The sequence below is a fragment of the Neodiprion fabricii genome, chromosome 6 (assembly GCF_021155785.1).
Source record: "Neodiprion fabricii isolate iyNeoFabr1 chromosome 6, iyNeoFabr1.1, whole genome shotgun sequence".
NCBI lineage: Eukaryota > Metazoa > Arthropoda > Insecta > Hymenoptera > Diprionidae > Neodiprion > Neodiprion fabricii.
The window spans coordinates 1,913,552-1,937,926 of record NC_060244.1 but is presented as its reverse complement, the minus strand read 5'-3'; the positions used below and the strand labels follow the sequence as shown (position 1 = coordinate 1,937,926).

At 43.7% G+C, this 24,375-nt stretch overlaps 1 protein-coding gene across 4 annotated transcripts in view; it reads left to right on the top strand.

Moving 5' to 3' along the window:
- Positions 1-24,375, top strand: part of LOC124185590 (neurobeachin) — a 238,964-nt gene that overhangs the window by 98,424 nt on the left and 116,165 nt on the right. For all 4 annotated transcript variants that reach the window (XM_046576467.1, XM_046576468.1, XM_046576466.1 and 1 more), the window contains one exon: positions 23,546-23,650. In XM_046576467.1, the coding sequence (XP_046432423.1) occupies positions 23,546-23,650 (105 nt within the window). The remainder of the gene's footprint in view (positions 1-23,545; positions 23,651-24,375) is intronic.

The following is a 24,375-nucleotide window of genomic DNA, read 5'->3' as shown; positions in this document are numbered from 1 at the left end:
CAGTTACTTACCCGGGACGTTGCATGTTATACCACCCAGCTTAGCGGGCTTGGTGCAAATGAGAAAAGGAAGTGAACAAAGGGGAGAACGCAAACAAAATGAAAGAAATGGAATAAGTAAAGGTAAAACCACGACGATGAAATGACCGTGGTTCCGCAGTAGTCTCTCTGTTCCGGGAGTCCGGGGCTCGAGGAATTTCCTGTTCTCCGTAGTAATTGAAGCAAAGAAAATGAAGAAAACAATGTGGCAAAGCGGAAGGGAGGGAGAAAAAGAAACGTTGGAAATGGTGAAAAACCTGCGTCGTTCTTCGCCTCGTCGTACCCGCTACGGGGTTGATGGAAGGAGAGCTATAGGAGCCTACATGTACAACACCAGTTGTCTTCTTTCGTGAAGTGAAGCGAAGCGTACCTACCTATACCCTCTTTACGTACCCCCGCAATGAAAAGATGCCGTGCCATTCTTTCCCCGTGTCACGTGACGAAGACGACGACGAGGAGAAGGACGATCCTGGAACGTATAACCATTTGACAACCCTTCAGGCATAGAAACTTATTCCTCGGATACACGTGTCTGTGGCTTTTCTCTATATTTTCTTTTTCTCCCCCCCCCCCGTTACACAGTTTTCTCTCATAACAACCGCACCTATAGTTACGGCAAGGCTGATTCAGCGTTTTGCCAAGCCATCGGGATATTGCTAACTCGTCTATGTATATACGTACGACTTACACACGCGTAGGCGTCCACGCCCGCACACATATACACTTGCGCACACACACGCACACCTGATATATAGCAGGATTCATAGCGGTGGAGCGAAGGGAGGACGCAGGGACGAGAAGAAGAGAGAAATCCTTGATTTACTCGGGGATTTTTATTGGTAAAGAAACGGCAAACAGGTTATCCGCGGCAAGGGATTGCCTATAGATATAAAGCTGGAGGAGCGTGACGTGAATGCAATGCGCTACGAGGGTGTCCGGCAAACCAAACGTAGGGCAGCGCCCACCTCGTTCCTCCAGACTTCGGATGATGCTCGCCCCTATTCTCAGCGACGACGACGACGACGTTAAAGCCTCGCTTTCTCCTAACCAAAACCAATCTCAATTCTGCACGATATGCAACGGGATTTCTGCCGCGACTTCCGCTCACTTCTCTCCCACCTTGCGCACACTCTCCATCTGGTCTCACTTGCTCCTAACGCATCCACTCTTGCTCCAATTTTTATCCTCACTCGTAATTCGAATCCCAAGTATTTCCCCAGGAAAAATGCTGAAGATCGTGGAAATTTGGAAACGGGATCTTGGACTAGTTTGAACATGTAGGGAAATCCTGTCAGAGGAGTTAGCATTGATCAAAAACGATGGGAAAATGAAGAGGATGTCAGGGAATCTAGAATTGGCCAGCACTGATATCGGGAAAGGCGCTGAATGTATTTTAAATTCGTTATAGATAAGCTGGGCAAAGAGGTATTGTGGAATTGTGAAATATGACTGGTCAGGGATCAGGGAAATCTCAGGTTAAATCAGAGACGAGTCAGGCAATCTTCACCGACACCTGGTGATTCTCCCTTACCGAAAGTGTTTGTCATCACGAGCAGAGCTTTAGCCCTTCGTCGAGTGATGAATAGTCCTGTACCTCACCACCACTCCAAATCACATCCCGACTAGCCATGCAGCGGCTGGTTATTTCAGTTGGTACGTGTATTTTGAAATAAGAATGAAATTATACGTGGTTATCTCGGTGTTCTAGCTTTCTATTTTTCTCTATGCGACGCTTTTTGCTTTTTCATACCGGTATTAACTTCCCGTTCGTTCGTGACCTAGTTTCGAGAGTCTGTGTAACTTTGCGCGTGGAGCGAATGAATCCCGGAGGAATCGTAATGCTTAATAATTCTCGGTCCCGTTGTCGTGGTCATGCGTACACCTACGTGCCTATACCTCTATACTGGTATGTAAATAATACAGCTCTACAACCCCGCGAGAGAAAGCTGCCCCTGAGTAGTCAGTCCTCAAAGGTCTCGTTTTACCCAATAATACAATCCTTGTACGCTCTGTACAGCCAGGTCACGCATATCCCGGGATTCTCCCTTGCGATTCAACTGCTGTGTTGCCGATGGAGAAGACGAAACTTTCTCGAAATTATCGTCCTGGCCGATTTCGGTCCCGTAAAATCATTCATCCTCTGCTTCTTCCCGGACTTGTCATCCTGTACTCACGTCATTCCCTCCCTGAGTCTTTCTTGGGCGTTTACCGTGTGTCTTCTACCGTTTGTTTTTGTTTCTTTTCACCAATCTATCACTGCCTCCTTTTGCCGACCCAGTTATTCGGGCAAGTCGAATTGATAGCGATTCTGCCTGTAGGCAAAATAAAAAGATGAAAACTCGATTCACGACGAGGAGTGAAGGTATGGTAGTGAAGAATTTCGTATCGACATTTCTTTTTTTTTTCTCATATCGAGGAAACTCGCTAGGTAAATTATAAAATTGGAAAACGTACGAGTATTTTGACATGATATCAAAACGTGATACTGACAGATTAAATTTGCCGCATCGCGCTAGCGTAAGAATCTTTCGAAGTTTTAATTTTCGTTGCTTTTAATCTGAGTAGCGAACTCGGTGCACAGGGTGGCGTAATTCAATTTGGAAAGTCAATCGGCAAAGAACCGAGTAAGATTTAAGTTTGCAAACAAGCCAGGGGCGTGCGTAGCTTTGCCGGAAAGACGCTTACTGCTACAAGAGTAGAATAAGTGGTGAGTTTTCAAGAAAAGAAAGAAAGAGAGAATAGGATGCCTTGGGGCACTCGTTTTCTTCACAAAGTTTAAATGAAATTTCTACTGTAAAGATGAGACGAAAACAGAACGTATGACCAACCTTACATTATGTTTCTCGTAAATCTTATTCGTACAGTAATGAGGGGATATTGTATTCCGTACAAAATATACTCCCAAAACCACTCGTCTTATGCTTCAATCCTATCTTGACTTAATTCCTTTCATTAATTTTTCATGACTTCTGTTAAACATCGCTTCGCGATTTTCCTTGTAATGCATCACTTTTACTACTCGCCAAGTAGTATATCCAGTTGTGCAATTAGACACGTGTGTCAGAACCTGAGTCGTGACGTTTAATGGGTGGAAATTTCTTCCAGTCACGATCCCTGGAATTTTTGCACTTTGTCACCTATAGGTATAGGCATGCAGAGAAAAATGTGCGGTGGTTCATAAAAAGACCGCGGGAGAAGAACGGTGCAGCTACGTATAACCCGGAATCCAGATGTATAACCTCGGAGACCTTGCGGGCCCTGATGAATTAAAACTGGCGTAGGTTGGTAACTGAAGTATAATTGAATTAGAATGTGAAACGAACCAGAGCTGTGTCACGTTCAAGTATCGGATATTTTCAACAGAAACTCGTCGTTCTGAGAATCGAATTATTTATGAAAATTAAATTCCCGCACCTTAATCCATATTCATTCAAACTGCACCTCTTAAGTCTTCCGACATTGTTGTCATTTTTGAAATGACGAATTGGAAAATTTAGATTTGTAGAATGCAATACTGTCGACGGACATGTGGTAAAAAGTTATGTTTTTTTTTTTTTGCATGATGTTTTGATGTAACGCAATGTTAATTTTTAATCTTCCAAATTGTGTTATCTTTTGTACTTACTATTTCGGACAGAAATATTCGAAGTTTGAAACTTGCGATTTCGACACGAATTACAGTTTTAGGTTGTATAAATGAAATGAGTAATTCGATAATAAAAAACGATAATGCAGCGACCTGAAAACCTGGAGCAATTTTTGTGAGTTTTTACGTGACAGGAAAAGTGTTCAGTCGAAAAATTGACGAGTTTGAAGTTAGTGACGATGTTGCGACGATGCATGTTAAAAAAAAAAAACGTTACACGGCAAAATTATTATTGTACGAAATTTGGTAAACAGTAATAAAACGAAAGGTACTCATATTTTGAAACCTCAACTCCGCGTGAAAGTAATTCTAAAATGGCAAAATTAAGATATTCCTCCTTTTCCCCAATGTTCCGTTACGTTATCGTAACCGATGTCAACCTTGTAAAAATCGTTGATTTGAGAAATTGAAATTCTCAGACAACTCCGAATTGTTAATCTGGCCGTTTGCCGTTAGATGAATAAGTCGAGTAACGAAGCATTGCACCGATGGTATTTTCGTAGATTTGTTTGGTGAATCGTTGTCCTGGTTCGCTCTGGCAATGAATTTAAACTTTAAACTCTGCACTTAGCATAATCGAAAAGTTAGTTTCGGTCCAGGATTTACGTCGGACTGTGAATAAATTCGCTTGCCTGTACAGTGCGAACTGGGTGACACTGTGCTACGTTTTACCAAGAGACATATCAACTTGCGCACGTGTAAAACCAGCCTTATACACCATGCGCACATGCCGATGGGTGCCCAGGTGTAGCCGTACACGATGGGTCGTCCCTCTTGCCGAGGAAAATCGACACGACGCGACGTCGCTCGGCTCGTCGTTCAACCCCCGTTCACCGATAGCCAATGGGGTGATTTATCCGGAGCTGCCAATACAAAGCGAATAAATTCACGGTATCTGGCAAAGTTCGATGTGTTCTGCAGTTTCGAGTGCGGTGTATTATTTGTTCATGGTGAGTGCGCGTGGGTGCGCCGGATAAAATAGCGAGATGTCTGAACCGCCCTTAAAGTGGGGGCTTACATCGCTCAGGGAACAACTTTTTTTCCGCTGCTGTTACTTCTCCTTCTTCTTCTTCTTCTTCTTCTTCTTCTTCTTCTTCTTCTTCTTCTTCTACTTATCCGTCTTCTTCGTCTACTGCGATTTCGACTTCCTCTCCCGCTTAGTTGGTTTCTCTCTTACACTTCTCGGCTTTTCCTTGAGACCCCTGAGACCCTCCGAGGTAACCGGAAATATCCAGAAAAAGTTCCCGAGCGTTTTTCCATATATTTTTTTTCTTTTTTTCTTCCTTTGAGCTTATTCTTTACGATCTAGTACTACCAGATTCGGAACTTGACTCACAGCCCATAGCTGTCATTCCTTCTTACCGCTATCCTCGAATATCGATGCGATGCTGGTTGGACTCTGTCTCTTCATCCTTTTGATAGGAGTACGCGGGTATCTACGAAACCTTCTGCGAAATTAGTCGATTGCTTCAAGGTAACCTGGGAATGAACGAAACGCCAAACTCGATATCTGGAGCTGAATGCATCCGAGCGATTCGGTAAGAAAAAATTGGGACTTCACCTTGACGGTTGACCTTTTCCGGCATCGGACCCACGAGGAGAGTATTCGGTTGTTAGGGGCGGGTACGTGGATCCTCGGCCTCGGCCGCGACGCGGCGGCAAATCCGTAGTCTTCAATCCCGTAATCTCGTAATTCCGAATCCCATATCCCATCTGGCAGCAGCTATCCGGGAATTCTTAAGGCATCGGCCTTTGGCAGAGGGATGAATTTTTCATTGTCTTATTCTAAAGTCACGAGGAATAAAAATACGCTCTGGGGAACGGAGGTCGGAAGTCAGAGGCAGGGGCGTATAATTCGGTAAGATTGTGCAGATTTGGAAATTAAGGAGCTCCTGTATAACAAAGATACGGCTGATCAGAATTCCCATTCGAGGTTTCTCCCCCATTTTCTTGCAGAAGCGAACTCGCTCTGTCTCCGTCTTACTTTCTTTATTCTATTTAATACGCCTGACGCCGAGAGATCGATCCGCCAAACGTTTCTCCAGAACAATCGGTAAAGTTTTCCTCGCGCTTGTGCTCGGCTGCTGCGGTGTCGTCTGAAGTAAGTGTACAGTGACGGCTTGAGCTTTCAATTCTCACGACGAACTTTCGGCGATACTGATGGAGAAGGGATATCGCCGAATATCCGATTCCACGAATCTCTGAATTTCCTTTTAGGCTTTTCTCGCGGTATAGAAAATGGTTTTAAACGTTACAACGGGACCTCGATATGTCTCCGATTCTCCTCCTCGATCTTAGACCCAGACTACTTCACGCCGTTTCTCTGTTTTGTCGATCTATACGTCGGCCTTGGTAAACCCAGTGTACCTACCTAAGGGTTGGAGCTCAGTTCCCGACCGAAATGTGTTATACCTCATATACGTACAAACATTTCTCCTGCTCGGGATACGCAATTTGTTAACCGTTTTCCAACCCTCCTCACCCTCGCCGTTCACTTCTTCAGAAAACCTTCGATTTTTCAACCATAGAATCTCGTGAACATTTTTTCTTTCTTTTTTTTTACACGTATCTTTTTCCCACCGTCGCGACTATGTATGTTCGAAACGTTCTCTGCAGATACGGAACTTTGAATACGACCAATTCATATACGTCACTCGCTCCATCGATGGGAAGTGAAATAAGTACAATTGGCGTGGTTCAGCTTCAGCGACGGTAGTAGACTTCAACCTTCATTCACAGACGGTGTCGTTCTTTCCATTCCTCAACTCTCTCTTACTCTCTCTTTTTCTATTTTTCAAAATATTAGAAATAATATTTTTCACGTATGACAAAGCTTGTCAAAGTTTCAATTTCAGTAGAAACAAGATACAGTTGATTGAAGTCAAATCATATACCAAAACTTGTCCTTTTTTTTTTTAACGCAAACTTATAGAGCTGCGAAGATAAAGCTCGTGCTTGACGGCTGACGCGAGTGACGAAGCGTCCAGAATATTGGTCTGGGTTTTGGTGTTAACTAAATGGGGACGATTAAAGCCTGACTAAGTGTTTAACTCAGGATCGGAGGTTGTCCGTTGGCCAAACTTCCTCCGTTGGATGTTATCCTGGAAATTAATGACGTCGTACAGTGCAGCAGACTACCGATAACCCAATCTGTTAGCGGCCCCAACGAACGAACGTTTTCGTACCGCGTAACGTATGGAAGCTTCTCTCCTTGAACCAGCAGCAGCACCGCCACTAGTAGAGGCACAAGCTTATTGAGTTAAGCCTAGCTCTAATCCACGATCCCATCTTGTCCTAGAGCGGATCGGCGGGTAGCTAGTTGTAAGATATCCACCTTATTCAACCTCCAGGAAAGATTAGATCGTTAGCCTGCGCTAGACGAATATTCGAAATTCGAAATCCAGGAGACCTTGACGATGACGTCGCGTCCTGAGATGAAAGAAGAGAATAATTCAATCGATTCTGGTTGTTTAAAATTAATTTTTCATTTCAAGGTATATTCTGGGATCTTTCCACGATTTGTGAAATCCAATCTGCAAGGAGGAACATGTCTGCCTTCGGCGAACTCAAAGTCACGTTATCAGAACTTGGACCTGAAAAGTGTGTCGTTGTAAATCTTGAACAAATTTGTATTGTTCGGGATTGGTTGTTGCGCAAAAAGGATCACGGGTAAAAAAATCAAGGTCGTAGGTACAGAACTCAGTGTACATTCGCCTCGAAAATCTACACTTTCTTTCTGCGTCTTACCCTGGATGAATTCAATACTACAGCACCGTGTTATCCCAAGGGTTGATGGGTACTCTAGCAACGAGAGAGAGAGAGAGAGAGAGAGAGAGAGAGAGAGAGAGAGAGAGAGCGAGTGAAGTAGATAACGGTGATGCTAGAGGCAATAGTTCTACCGTCGAATCTTAACGGTTATACGCGATCTCGAGGACGTTAATGACGACATAAAGGTGTATTAAGCATCTTGACAAGTCACCCAGGGACGTCGTTTAGTCCTAATCTATACTGCCTATTATATTGCTGGCTGTATCCACCTGATCGCTCCAACCTACAATCGCCTGTGGATAGGTTATACGTAATTCTGTATCTCGACAATAATTTATAACTTATCCAATTAAACCGCTCTTCGTTCTCGCCCTCGACGCGCGATTCTTCAGAGATAACAAAAGTGTATCGATTAACACTTTGGGTTCGCGTGGTTTCTCTTTCGTAAACGCCAATAGAGAGGCAAAAACTGAAAAAAAGGATCTTAGCAGCGAACCGATATGTCAACAAAAACGTAACAAAAACGACGACAACAGCAGCTATGATAGTCGTAATGACGAAGAGGAATATAAAACAAACATTTCCTGAACGTGACACAAGAACTCCCATTATGAAATTAGTTCGTCTATATCCCGGTCTGTTTTTGCGTTTGTTCCCCCTCGATAACGAGGTATTAAGAATATCAGTTGGTTAATTTATCCGTCGATACGTTGTTCAGTTTCATTGATCAATCCGATGATATTTATGAGACTGGTCCTGCAGGGACTTGAAAGCCTGCGGCCAGACGGGGATGGTCGTTTTGACAACACTCTTTCAAAGTTTCACCTCTCCACTACAGCCCAATGAAAATTACTTCGGAAGTATTATTATTATTATTATTATTATTGTTATTAACGTAAACGGCGAAAGAAGCTTACGAAAAATGAGGGACAAAGTTATCCTGATATGTTGACGGGCTGATACTGCAGAAATTAATGAAAACGAAAAGTAAATAAACGGAAAGGACGAGCAACACGTGTATGGTTAATCGGTTCTTCTCCCTGTTTACCGTAGCTGGGTATCCCCTCATCCCGTACTGCAGGTTCGTACATGAAAGCCCTAGTCGTATCCCGATGAATACCCACCCAGCGCGATTGATTAGAGGCGGATCTACTCGTCGGGCGGAATCTCCAATCTCTCGCGGAAAAGGCGACGACTAACAAACAGGGGCGTTGGGGGTGCTACAGGGATAACTGAACGGTTTATTCAAGATATTCCTCCCGGCTAAACTCTCTGGAATAACTTTATCAAGGGCGAAGGTTTGTATGTGTGTGTGTGTATCTATGTGGTATGTGTATGCGTACATGTATATGCGTACTTATATACATATATATACACACCGAGATCCGGAGCGTTTCCGTAATCTTCCAGAGGCGAGGCCTTTGGTGTTGGCGGAAGATGAACGGGATGATGCGGATGAAACGCCGGGTTCTCTCTCCCATCCTCAGTTGTGCTGCTCGTCTCGCGTACGGTTAGGTAGGTGGCTATATTCCTACGTGGGTTAATATAAATTGGGTTGTGGCGGCTTCGTAATTGGCGCGTATTAACTAAACCACTTGCGGCAATGAAACAGCTCTGGTCGCCTTCCAGAGCCCGGTTGTGGGCTCAACCAATAAGAGCTTCCTCCACCTCACTGGATACTATAAGACAGCCTCGAAGGTAGGAAGGATACCCGAGCGTCAAAGTGAGACGGAATCCTGCCACACTTATCCTCGGAAAATTTTCCACCCTTGGCACCTGTCACTTCCCTGTCTAATAAGTCTGTTATTAACGTCCCCCGGAATATCTTTCCTCCCTAAAGCCCGTGTCTATTACCATGACCTTGAGGAATACGTTACTTTTGGGAATGGAATTGGACGAATGTTTGGGAAAAAGCTCGGGTAAAACTTACGATGAAATGGAAGAAAGTTAGAAGAAATTTTGGACGTAATAAAGCGTAACTATTTTTTTTTTTTCTTTTTCCGAATATCTTTTGCGTTCAGTGCGCGTAATCCCAGGTGTTGCGGCGGTTGGAAACTACGGCTTCAATTTCGCACACACATCGACCATCTCAAAAACGTTCGGACTACCTCGACCGAAAATGTGAATTGGCTACGGGCAGCGTTCCACTCGCCTTTACAATAAACGAAATTGGTTCGAATCCGTCGTCACCATTGTGAGTGGGCGAGTTTCTGCCACTCGAGAATTTTTACTGTACGACGACAACGCAACGGAAGGAAATTACTCGTGCCGGAATCGAAACTTTCTTCATTTTTTTTTTTTCCCCAACATCTGCTCCTCTTTTATTTTATTTATTTTTTGCTATCGAGAAAAAAACGTTTCGTTCCTCAAAGTACGAACACCATTCCGAACTTAAAACGATGTAGTCAACTCAGAAAATCAGTCCAACGACATCCAATTCCTTCACTACCGCACACTCTCTGCCATCAATCGCTGACGCTAACGCAATTTCAAACTTTCCTCACGGTTGGAACACCATCGTAGATACGTTAGCCAAAAAATTGAATACTCATCGTCAGCTGTCTTCAAGAGTAACCGGATATCGCAACGTCGTACATCCCATCGTCACAATATTCATCTGTCGCCATCGTTACTCCTATTGAGGAAGGTGTTTCGATTTGAAGTCGACTGCCACTTCAACGCAGGCCATCTGTAATTATTTGCTTCGCCCCGCGTACGTCAGAGACAACGTGTCAAGACACCACTGACATACGCAGAAGCTTGAGAGGCAACAAAGGGAACAATAGAACTAACCCCGCGGTGTATACCCAGTTCATTGGGTGGATATACAGGCATGTACTATATGTACCGAGAAAATACGCTCACGTACACGTCTGTTTTGTGCGCTCCTCTCTCTTGCCGACGTTATCCTCGGGACAAGTGCCACTGCACCATTCTCCCGGGGCTCACGTACGAACGTAACGTACCGCATACTGCACGTAGCTGCATGGCGGGAGTTCGGGAATCGAAACTATGTCGAACAAAGTCAATCGGGCCCCACCCTCACCGTCAACCTAACAGTTGCTGTTTGGTGTTGCGCCACTCTCTCCAACACCCTGACAGAACCCGCTTCAATTGCTGTCGGATTAAGTTACCGCGCACCAAACTTCGTGTCAATCCCAGTGCAACCAGAAATTCTTGGCATCATCCTACCGCAAAACCGATCACTTTGAACAATATTATCATGGGAGTTGTTCCTCTGAGAGAGAAAAACAAGCGCTCAATCTCATAAAGCTAAATTCCAACAGCGATACGTACTACCGTGTATCAACGTGCTATACTAGTTGGGTTACTGTATGTATAGCCGTCATCGTAACGGTTGCTGGAAAAATTTCAATCAAATAATATCGTACGGGCGAAAGTTCGGCAGGCGTGTTTTGTACGGAAAGCTTGGAGGAAGCGGGCACAGGAAGAGCTCGGGAAGGAACACTGCAAAAGCACAAAGCTCCAGGAGTTTTCAACCTTCCGTCCTTTGAACCAGAAATTCCTTTCGTCTCTTATATACTCGTATAAGATCTTGAGTCTCGCGCTCTCATTCGCCTTCTCATTTCTTTCGTCGTTTCTATCGTCTCGTTTTATTCCTCTTCCTTTATTCCTTTCTTCCGGCGACATTTTTCCTCCGTATGCAACCTCGCTTCCATCCTGCAAGAGTAGCGAAGTTGGGACCGTTACTATTAACGTGCGGTATTTGATCTTTCACTTCTAAAGACTATTGCGGCAAAATGTTTTGACTTTCCGAAGAGTTCACCCGGATCTGAGAAACAACACACCCCTGATTCAGTAACAGACAATAAGTAATCCTCCGACGCTATTACATTTAACAAGGAAAATCGGCTTTCGTCTTCACGTTTGCTGTTCGCCATGCGTTCTTAGACGTATTGTATTACAGCTTGTACGTATGTATGCGTGCGCGTGTTAACGGCACGGCCTGCATGTTCACGTAATATCTACCTACGGGCCACTGAATCCGCTTACCCTTTGACGAAGTTAATTATCTTGTCCTACTATTGTCTGCCGTCTAGCCGGAGACGGGGTGAGTTCCGCCTCTTTCCTGCTCCCTTCTAACAATGTACGCCACCCATTGTACCGCATTGTTGGTTCCGACCGCCGGCCGCTCCGTCCTGACGCTTGAATTGACGACACTTTCTTACCGCGTGATGATACGTCGGCGGAAAATTCACCGTTCCCAGTTATTCGCTGGTGTCGAAAACGGGCTTCGCCAAAACTCGATTACTCGCAGAAATTTTATCCCATTGTATTTAACAACGAAGGTTCATCCTCCTTTCATTATACCCCGAGCGAGAAAAGAGAAAATTCGATCTTAGTAAAATTCTTGACCGTGATTTATGGCTTCCAGTGTGGTAAAGATTGGAGAGTGTCCAATTAAAACATCGAAATTTGGGACTAGCGTCTGTACGGTTCAAAAAATAAAAGGGGACATTTATTCCGGAAATCCCGAGAATCAGTCGACACAATACTATTATGTCAGTGAAGTCGGAAGCTGCCTTTTTATGTACACATATGTTTCCGTTACTGGTAACAGCGACAGGCCATCTGGGAACGCCTTGTCCTCTTAGCCGATGAAAGCAATTTGGTATAATGGTATCTTCAGCTCGTCTCCGTATGTAGGCAGCGCCCATATATACAATTTTTTAAAACACCATTTCATGTGCTGTCGCCTTGTAGAGACCAATTCTGCGCCATCGCAACATTTATCGTACCGCGATACCCTGCAGCAGACGATTTATCCTGCCTCCGTACTTTCGGTCGTGTTACAGAGTGGTGAGATATTGCATCTGCACCATCCGCAGCACCCGCTACCTTATAGTTGAAAACGGTGAGTTTCCTTCTTTTCTCCGGTTTATACGTAGCGGGTGCTTTCAGAGAACTCGGTAACGCTGCGCCCAACGTTACATCGATTTTCTAGATCTCTTACGAAGCACATTAAATTCTTCGCGTCCTTCGAGTCGTCACCTTTAGATCCTGTCATTGGCATCACCACGCCGCGTGGTCGCGACGTAGGGATGCGGTTGATAGTGGCTGCTGCACCGACTGCCTCCAGAGTTATGCAAGAGATGCACCGTGAATACGAGGTATATTCCGAAACGCGAGGGTTGACTGGTTTGAGGTCCCGGAGGTTGTGTTCAGGACCCGACTCGCGTTGCTAAACTATACCGAAACGGCTTGATATCGGATCCTTCGATCGTTCGTGAGGACTTGCAAACGGTATCGAGTGTTGTAAGCTGAACTGTAATCGCAACACCGAGTGAAGCATGTATCTGCCTTTGACGTCGTTTCCAAAACATGACGACGTGAAAATAACCGTAACACGTACGATATCGGTGTCAGCTGTGGGACGGGCGGTGGCGATACAATCCGATGGCTTCGTTTTCTCATCTTTACCTCAATCATATTTGTCTCGAGTATCGGTGGGATGCTTGACAATCCAGTAAACTCGTTGAAATCGATACTGGAAACAGCGAGAGCCACTTTTTCCGCAGGGATCCATCTGGTTGTACCTGGTGGTAAACCCGCGACGAAGTTCTCCTCTGTTTCTCAGCTGGATAGAAAGTGGTGGCGCCAAGGCGAGACGAGCGTCGCGACGCGAAATTACGATCCTCGCAATTAAGCCGACCGAGCTGAGCCGAGCCGAGCCGAGCCGAGCTGAGCTGAGCTGAGCTGAGCTGAGCTCTTCGGTCCCCGGAAGCGTTTCTTCTTGACCTCGGTGTGACGATGGAACCACCTACATCGTGCCCTCTCTTCACAAACCACGAGGAAACGTTGAGACTTCAACTATAATAAGAATTTTTCTCTGAGTGGCTTGCGCGCGAACGGCCTCAAATTAAAGATGAAACTTGTTACCCACTGCCCGCTACAACAGTTGCAATTGTTTCAAGAACAATTCTCCTTGTCCTCTACAATGATGTGACCGAAATCCTGACGCACGTAAGCGTCGTGGATTTTTTATATATATATATAAATGAAGTCTCATCCAGTTTGAATTTTTGAAACACTCCAACAAAAATATCTCGAAAATTGTACCAGTTGGAAAGCTGTTTTTGATTTGATTTTGTAGATAATCAAATTTTGTATAACTATAAATATATAAATATATATATATAGCCTCGAATTTTTTTTTATACAAAATTTGATTATATTATATATATGAAATACGTAAATTTTTCTTCTAACCTAAACAAACCTTATCGGAGGTACCACGGTTGGAAAATCGCAAATTATTTTTTTCCGAAACACCCCAATATGAATATATTTTCTTTTACCTGGGCACGTATAGATATTCCATATCCCGTATCAGCTTGAGCCGCAATTTGCACTCCCAGGGTTGTTCAATCACGGGGGAGCACTTGGCTCAATTACACCCGTGAACCGCTTCGTTATTACCTGTCATGCGCCGGAAGTCGTGGTCCGTGTCCGTGAATAACTTTGAAAATTTTCTCACTTCAGAGCGAGGGAGCGAGAGTAGAAAATAAGTGCGAATAAGAGAGTAAAGAGGATCACTGGGTGAGATAGGCAGGCAGAGGTTGCATTCAATGTACGTGGTCGAGCATTACAAACGAGTTTCGTTTCACCTCTGTTTTTGTTTGTTTGTTTGTTTCCTTATCCTTTACAAATTTACATCCTATTTTATTTTCATCAAATTTCAATCTCCTGCCTCTTCTTCATCTTCTCATTTTCATTCTCATTCATCTTCTTCGAAGAGATGATACTTCGGGTGATGAGTTCAACGCAATCCTCGGAATTTCAGTTTAATTTTAATATCTACTCTCGACTGTACGGAGAAACCTGTGTGACGTCCTCGGAAAAGAGGCTTAATTAAGTCTGAAACAAAACAAGCCTTGATGATCCTTGAGTTATTACAATGAATTGTGTTGAAGAGGTTCTGCATACATGTACTACATTTCGTGAATCTTGAAAGATCGAATTCACGGCCTCGAAAATCGCAAAGAGCTTTGTCCCGCTTTAACATTTTTTTTAGTGAAGAAATAAAACATTTTCTAAGATTATACGGAATTACAAATGAATTTCTTTTAATCGAAAATCACTCAGAAACGGAAATGACAATTTGTATTCACGAAAATTATCCCTTGATCATCGTAATCTCTATTCCCCTGGAAAACCCGTACAATTCTGAAGAATTTGCTCGGCTTTTTCACCATAGCAGACAAGCAGATTAACGACAAAAGAATTAGCTGAATCGTTTACTTTGGCGGTTGAAACCAACTCCTTTTCATCTTTCTCATTTATCTCCTTTTTGCGGATCAGTTGACGCGTTTATGGAGAGGAAACAGGAAACCGTAGAGGATAGAATCTTTTCCACCGAAGTAGAGCAGCAACTGCCATTAATATTTCAGCGGTCTCAAATTACGTCCTCTCTCTACTGTCCGTCCGATCTTGCATGTATTTTCAACTAGAAGAGTGGCTGCCGAATTGTTTCCCCTCATTTTCATCTCGCGTTTACTTATCCGTCGAAACGCCACGTGTCTCCGGATGCATCGACGCCGACTATCCCCCGGGATCGAATCAGCCAAAATACTTATAGGCAACCAGGCGCAGGCTATGGTAGAGGTTCTTTAGGGTACCTCGTAAAGGGGGCGCGCGAAAAACCCATTGAGCCTTTACGCCTTTAAGCGAATCTCCCCCGTCGCCTGAGGGCTGGCCCAGTCCAACCGTGGAAGTCGTTCCCTTCGTCCTCCGTGTATTCACGTATTCACCCACACCCAGGATTCCTGGGGTAAATATTGGCGGGTATTCGTAGGCGAGCTCTTTTCGTTTTACTTCCACTTTCCAAGCTCAAATCTTTCCCAGCATTTCCCCTGTAATCTCACCGAATGCAAACTGATTTAAAATTTACACTCCAGCGTGAAGAAGCAAGATGAAACATTTATTGTCTCCGAATTACTTTTATTGACCAACCGCGTCGACGTGCGTGATCACCGAGGGTCCAATCGCGCAGGCCACAAAGGGAGATCAAAATGGAACCGGTAATTCGCGGCTCGGCTTCCTCGAGTCGAATGAATTCCATCATTTCCATGTGGATTAATCGCGTAATTAACTGCGTGGTGACGTGACAGGGACTCTGACAGTTTGCGGGTGTGTCCAATTCGTTTGACTACACCTGTACTACTCATCCACGAGTAACGTTGTACGTACCTTTATGACGGAAGTTCGTGGCGCCGCATTGGTCAAGTGACGAGTTAAACCCCCACCGGGCAACCCAAAGTAGCGGTCACTGCGGGGTTCCTCGGGCATGAAATTAAAACGGGTTAACCGAGGAAAGCAGTAGCTGGACGTATTAAGCTATATAAAGTACAAATAGACGCCGGCCGCATCCGCCGGAGTAATTAAACTCGGTCAGGTCTCATCGCGTATCCACTTCTAAATCTGCATTTCATTCATCAAATTAATGCAACACGTCAGTGCGATTCGTAAGTTGAAATTATGCCGTGTACCTTTGTATCGTGCCCGAGCTTGTCCTTCGGACCACAGTTCGTAATTGAAAATTGCTTACGGTTGAATATTATTTTTATTATTTTCTTCCCTTGTAGAATAATTTTCTCTTGCAAGAGATATGGGAAAGAAAGACGCGCGTGGTTCAGAAGAAAGCCGAGGCCTCGAAATTGGCATGTAGGTACCCATTCACTTGAAACTTTTCCACTTTCGGCTGTGCCTTGCAGAAGAGGCAATATTTTGCGATCGAACGCGTTCGTCATATCGCATGTGTTGAAATGCTTTCTACTACCACCAACGAATCTTTCTTCGCGTCGATATAACCGTCTAGCCGACGTCGTATACCTCCTAAATGGGCACATCGAAGGAGCTGAGCCCCACACGTATCGTTGTCGTCGCCGGTCCCGTTCGCTAAAACCCTCCGATATAACTTTTACGAGCCTAGCTTTCAAAAACTTTTCTAAACCTGTAGGTGTACCTAGACTGGTTGGAGGTTGCTTCGTTGTAGACCGTCAACTATACTCCAAAACGTGGCTCACGAGTCTCCTGATTTCTCACCTAAATTCAACCATCGGTACGCGCTTGACTCGATTAAGAATTGTGCGTATGTTGAAAAGGATTAACGTAAATCGTATGAAAAAAGAATATCGACGCGATCGTTATCCAAGGAACGGAGAAATCGTGGTTGGCCTCCGTGTGTTGTCAAGTTAACGGCGGTGTCGAACCTTGGTAAATTTGAAAGCTCGGAGGGATCCGATGTGACTCGAACAAGCCCGCGTTACGTTTCGAGCTTTGCATGCGAGAAGTTACCTGGTTAGTAAAGTAAAAGCTGCTGGATTACCAAAGCGACGTTGACGAACGTGTGCTCTCGCACTGTGAAAAGGGTAGCGCCACAAGCCGTCCAACCTCACCCTCGTCAAAGTTGGCGGTTCTCCCGGCGTCCTTGGGAGGATATCTTGCAGGATCCTGAATCGTCGCTCTCGCATGCAGCCTCAATGTTTTTAACCACTGGTGAGAAGTGGATAACTGAATCGCGCTGGCTAAGACGACGGACATTCTACAACCACGGACTTGTCGTCAACCAGAGTCCGGGATAAACTAATCCGGTGCAAGTCAGTTCTTTCCGTGAAACGATGGGGCGGAAAGGCGATCTCCGATCGTCGATCCGTCAGCGTTTTTCCGGATGCCATCCTCCGAGGGGATCGAGAGGAACTTGGTGACGAGAAAAGAGGAGAAAAGAGGAGAAAAGTTGGAGGAGGACACGCTCTATATTCCCCGAAGCGTAGCGTGACGTCGAACCTGGAGTAATCTAAAGATTTTCCCGACCGAGCCGAGCGTCGCCGCGGTTTTCCACTCTCTTTTCTCGTTCCTCTCGCGATTCAGAAGCGAGGGGGACGGTGTTCCCTGTGTAATGCACAAAGGGGGAAATGCGAGAAATCCAACCTTCCAGCTCCGAATGCATTGAAAAGCCAGCTCGACCAGCTACCACCGAGGAACAATGCGGCAGACAGATCCGGAGCAACGGGCGTGTAAGATGGCTGCACCTAATTGCGAGGAACGCAGCTACTGGTTAAATATGAACGACTGACTACGATGGAGGAGCGAGAACTTTGACTCAGGGCAAAAAAGCCTACGATGGGAAAACATGCATACCCGTTGCTGCGCCATCGCCGACGCTTCCTTTGAATGAACCTTAACCGAGGTATGCGTTTCAACGCTGCATGCTGCATCCGTATATTGTGCACAGATCGCGGGCTGCTGAATTGTAGTCAACCCGCGAGTCTCTGCGACCATCTGCCGCCTACGACTGCAACGGTATACTATCCATAATTTATTCACCTTATTCCCGCCACTGCACCGGCACACACCGCGCTTGTTAACCCCGACCCCATTCGCCAATGACAATTTGCATTATACCGGAAGTTTCTACCCTCTCTGAGGATCGATATTTCAACGCGTTATGCATCGCGAAGAACTCCGGTCGAACCCTTTATTCGATCGTACCTCTGCTTAGTGATGCTTGAAGAAATAATTTTACATCTGGTGAAGGTTCGACTTAAAGGTGTTGTAAGTAAAATGGTAACGAAAAACATCGTAAATATCTGACCTAAGACACTGTTGATTGACAAAATTTTAAACTTGAAGCGCTATTAGTGCAATACTGCAGAGTTGAAGAATCGATATCAGAACGTTTTCATATACGACAATGCTGCCCGATGGTTTCCTCGTTTTCTCTCTCTCTTTCTCTCTCCCGCTGCGTTTCGCGGACTTTATACAGCCATTGTTATACGTAGATATATTCTGCAAAATGACGTCCACTTGCCGCCGCAAGCGTTGAATGTAACTTTCTATACTGCCTAGCTGTTGTTCAGCGCGCCAGGGAACTTATTGTTTCACCATCGCCCGTGTTTTCACTGCGGAAAACCAGCGAAGGGAAATCATCCCTGTGCAAGAGGGTGTGAAAATCAGAGATGTGTATATGGATGTAAATTCACCCTGCAAGCCTTGCTCGTTTTATCCAAATTTTTCCCTTTGTTTTTCCATGTGTTTATTCGGATTTATTTCCGAACCAAATTACTCGCTGTCCCATTTTTCTGGCACTTCGTAAATTCGCGTTCCTTTTGTGATTTTCTCGTTTTTATCAAATCCCGCTCTCCGAATGGCTGACTCTGAAAGGATCCAATTAAGCTGATGCTTCGAGCAGCGTTTTTCGCTGAGGTATTTTCGATGCGACGTGTAAGTCAATATCCAAGTTTTCTCCCGCCTTGATTTTATTATCTTCTAAATATTTGATCGGGCCTCTGGACCCAGGACTTTCCGCCACCGGTATAGCCGACATATCGACGCGTATCTATACTACGCGAGAGTATTTCACGATAAAATAGGACATCAAACGAATGTCTTCACTGTAAAACCGTCTGGGGAACGTGACCTGAGTGAGTATCTTCGGCCTTTATATGATCTTCGAGCCGGAGCTCGAACCACGCTTCACTTCGCCATTCCGCACCAGATGCAGCGTTAAACGCGTATCGAGTTAAACTGTTTCATCAAAAATGGAGAAAAACGGTAGGGAAAAGGACAGTATAAAAGTTCATCTTTCTGCACCAGTGCAAGGTGGGGCTGAATTATCTGTTTTACATACCTGATGGCTCGTGTCGAGAAGATGATCGTTTTATTCAATTTTACTTCACTTCTCACGACAATACGCTAATTTTATCCGATGTATCCTAATTGTTGCTAATGATAATCTCTCCTTCCTTTGCTCTCGCTGCTTCGTTAAGGAAATATTTATATATTCAATTCGTAATTCTTTGAATTGCAAATATGTACGAGCGATTCTTCCTTTCGGTATTACCATTTTCAATTTTTTATTTTTCTTGTTCCATTTCCTCTTCGTCTCTTTTACTGAATATTGACGATATTATATATTGACACGAGAGGAGGAGAAAATTTCTTGTCTTCCACGATAAATTTCATCCATTAACTTCAACAGCCGTGGTTTCCTCTTGTTGACGATTTTGCCTTCATCACGTTTTCATTTTCCCGGTTGATTAACATTTTTCTACAGACGAAAGGGTAGGTATCACGTTATTCCCATTCTCATGTCGTCGTTTATAGCTACATATTTTTGTTTTCACCCGTGTTCGAATCGTTTGGTAAAAATTGGTTAACCCGGTTATATACTCATTATTATCGATCAATCTTCGCGATGATCTTCATTTTACAAAAACCTCAAATTAATCTCTGTGCCTATTCATTCTCTGGAAATTCTTATAGAATGAGCATACTTATTACCGTGGCCGGATATCCCGACGTGTTTGCAGTGCTGAATGAGTATGCTGAGCCAGCCAGCCCGGTATAACTTGACCGTCTAATTTCAAGAGGAGCGCGTACATAGACGATCCGGTCGGAGAGATTTCCAATTAGCAGCTGCACCGGCTCTTAACCTCGCGCATCACACCTGCGTACCTCGAGGCTCGCTGATCATTCCAAGTTAGGAAGCTCGAGACAAGATGAGAACCCAGTATCCACAGGCGGCTTTCACTCTTTGCTTTCCTTTTTATCTTTAAACTTTTTTGTCTATTTCGTCTATTTTAATAATACGTGAAACCCGAAAAGTTTCCACGACACTTTTTCGTTTTCCCCCCAAGACATATTCAGCATTAGGAATGAGATATCGGAAGTTGATTTGTCAGGAAATGGAAGTCCTGTCAATTCGATGTCGGTTTTCGTTTCGGTAAAGCCCTTTCCTCTTTGACGGACGGGCGTGCAAAATGCGTGAGTTGGGTCGGAGAGAATGAGTGGAATGCGACGCGTTGAATCATTCTTGCGAAATTCGGGCAAGAAACCGACAAACGCTCGCACTCCGGGTATGTCTACGTGCAACTTTCGTTATATTTTTGTTCGAAGCGTGATACTTCCAGGAGAGTAAGAAAAGTGCGCGAGGCGAAGGTTGGATTTAATTAAGATGGAAATAACTTTTCGCCCGGCAAGCAAGCGTGCAGCCTCGCCGTTACTTCACACCCCCGCCAGCAATTTGCAAATCCCGATTTGCCTCCCACTTTTCCTTCGTCTTCTTCTTCTTCTTCTTCTTCATCTTCTTCTTCTTCTTCTTCTTCTTCTTCTTCTTCTTCCTATCCAGTTCGGCGTAGAGCTTATACGTGTAATTATATAAGTTACCCCGCGGTAACGCGCGACCTCAACTTTTAGTCATTTTATTACACGGACCAGTTGTTTTAATGAATAAGATAACTAACTCCTTTTACTCGAGGCAGGTTTGGGGCTTCTCGAAATCACCCTGCGGCCTTTCTGTTGCAATAATATCCGTTGTACTTTTTACACTCTCCTCATTCCTGTCCAACATCGGTGTTGTAATTGTTGTTTTCCGATGGAAAGAGAAGAAAAATCAGTCTTTCAACAGGGAATGAACGTGACACACGTTACAGTGGAATTGATTTCGCTAACCACTCTTCGAGCAATTAATTTTCGACTTATTTCGTTGAATTTTCATTCAACTTGTACACATGAATATTCACTGGATTCAAAGACAAACTAAAACAAAAAAAAAAAAAAATTGAAGATTCGCAGTTGCGTTTCCGTACAGGTATACCCATATAATGGAATGCTTTCAGTTAAATACTAATATACGTTAGTCGAGTTAAAGCATTTGATTATGTCGATCAGTTGATTGGCAATGTAGGTACTCAAATCTGTACACGGTATTTTGAAGTCAGTTTAACATAAAATAATCATTGAAAATTGAATGGCCGTCCAGCTTTTAGGCGTGAGCAAAAACATCCCAAACGTACGCGTTTTGAAGGTGTGGACGTAGCTTCTCACAATTACCATCGACGAAAGTTTATTAACATGAAATTTCTACGAAGAGGAAAATCTCTGCAACCGCGCATGTACGCCGCTCGTAAGTTCTCGTGAACGCCAATTAACACCGCTCCTTGGTCTTCGTTTATTCACCTTCAATTATTAGCGAATTCAGCGCAAAAAAGGGTCACCCCTGATCTGCATTTGCCGTTTGCACGCATGTACGCTTAGTTCGCAAATCGTGGAATTAACCGCAGCGTTTTTCCGCAAAGGGTGCTCGTATATATGTGTAATATAATTAAACGAATCAAGGAACGACCGTAATTTCCATTAGTCATCATACGCACCTTTCAGGTTTACTTACTAATTGTTTATTCGGCTACTCAACCACCAATGTACCCACGCTGATGGAACGAATTGAAGTTTAATAAGCTTCGAACGGGTTACAATTATTTACAAAATGTTAGTAGAAAATACTGTAGGTACGCGAACCTTGTTCAGCTGTATTTATGTTACACGGTGAAACGCTTGGTTATGCGTTCTTATTATTATAACGAGAATAATAATATTTTGACGTTGGAATATATTCTTCTGATGGTATACTATACGTGTTGAAGCTACGGGGCTGTTTCACTGTAAAAATAATAATTCTCCTTTCTACGAATCGTAATAATGTACCTACACGGCTTATAAAATCATCCTTCGAGTGGAATGAATAATAAGAATTTCACTCATATAATATCAATAAAGTTCAGGATGATGGATGGGGTGGGAAAATATTTCTCTGAATATGAGAAAGTATTGCAAAAGAAGTACTCGAGTCACGTACATGGCGGCGAAATTTTTCTCACCGGTGAGAGGGAAAAGCTTCTTTTTTTCTTCACCTTCGTTCGAATCATCTTCCTCTGAATCAAAGGTACAGGTATCGAAAAGCTTATCGTTCTTTTTCTCAGCAAACGTAGTTGTGTTGTAGCCAGAGTCTGGAGCTGAAATGGAAGAATAACAAACGGGGGGGGGGGGGGGGGGTGTTATATAAGAGTATAATTTCCTCTTCCTTCTTTGTAGCCTGCTTTTGTGTTTTATTTTTTTTTTTTTCTCGAATATTTGTCAGTTTTCTTGTTCTTTTCTTTTTTTCTTTTTTTCTTTATCTTTCTTATTTTCAGATGAACGAATCTCCGAGAAAGCTTTCTTCACCCTTTGCCAAAGGCGTAACTCAATTCCGGCGTATAACCTTTCTCGTTAAATTTTGTACGTCTCCTCTGCGAGATGAATATTCTTATTACCTTGCGCGTATCCGACACTTCGGATCAACGCGATGATCGACGACAAATTGCGCCGATACGATAAATACGAGCATGTTTGGCTAGGGTTCGATGGGTTTTCGTACCGTTACACACCTACACAAATGTCGGTGTGAATTCATCATAAGGGTAGGCATATCGACTACGTCGTCCTGCCGCTTTCATCCTGGATGTAAGACGTTCGCGGGAATGGGGTTGTAAGCAGAGCGAGATACTTGGCCGGAAATTGCGCTCTCCGCAGAAGCAGCGTTTCCGGTCTGCTGATATAAACGGTGCCGCGAGGCTTCTCTCCTTCCTTCGTACCGTGTTCCGTTTTCTCTCTCTTTCTCTCTCTCTCTCTGCATTTTCTTCTCATCCCGCCGCCGGCATAAATCCCCCGAACTTATTCGCCTTATTCCATATTTTCGTTCTTACTCATTCCCATACTCTTCGGAATATGTATAACTTCTTTCATCCGGTCTGATACCCACTTATGATCTCACCGATTTTGCACCACGTGAAAACAACTTGACACGCCGCGGCTGTTTTCAAAATTAAATTTATAACGGTGTGGATAGATCTCGACGGGGTGGAATAACTCGATAAATAAATGAAAAATTCGACCTTCCCATCGCGAATTACGAGTATTATATCCAACGCCCCACCTCGTAGGATCGCTCTGTGAATTTCCCATGGGAATCGGTAACTCTATGACGCGGGTAGGCCGAGAGCCCAGAAGGCTGATATTTCCACGGAACGGTTTGTTAATTGTACGAACCTCGTAATCCCGTCAATTATGAGTCAAGTCTCATGAATACTTATGCGTATATAAACACTATACTATTAAAATAAGAGGCTAAGGTGGCTTCGCACATCGTCGTTCAAGCCTACAGACTTTCCTCCCGTTGTAACGATGAGCACGCTATGCTAATGTAATATTATTTCTGTATAATTGCTCATCATCTTTTCCTTTTTCTCTCTTACAGCTCGTCGGGGGCGAATTTGACATGGAACTGAACTTCGTTATTCAGGACGCGCAGAACATCAGGCACATGCTCGAGCTGCTGGATCACTGCCCGCCAAATTTACAGGTGAGTCGTATTGTCACTGTTGGAAAAATTTAACCAAATATAATGTCCCGGCAGGTTCACTTTATATAATTGTAATATTTGTTCAAATTTTTAGAATTTTTAACGTTTAATTTGTAATTTTTTATTGCGTATATGAAGAAAAAAGCGTCACACACGTTTAACTCGACGGTTCTCTCTAGTGAATGCTGTATGAAATCATTTTACTCAACCAATTGGATAATTCTTCTTTTTGTCGTTGTAACTTTGTTTTTAATTTTTTTGTTGAAGTTGACGTTGAAAAAATACAATTGTTCTTATACCATAAGTCTAAATTTAAAAATACAAAAAGTAAAAATGGATAAATAAATAAATAACAATAATTTACAGAAAATAAAATATACACGTATTCGTATTTACGATAATTTTAAACCGGAGAGATAGAGGGAGATAGGGGAATATTTAGCCTGAGAGCTGTCTAAAAGTGAAAATATAATATATATTCCCGTCGTGATGATTAATCACTCGCCACGCCGCGATGATCGCGTTAATATGTAACGAATATATTGGCGCGAGTTCGATTAATCATACCCGAATAACGCACTATAGATGAATGAAGCATAATTAATTCGCGAAATTTATAATAATGTAGAAAAATTGACGACGCACATGTTGCACGGGAATTTAACAATATAATATAACCGCATAGGGGGGTTTAATTTTTCCCTCGGTATGAGGCATGAAATTTT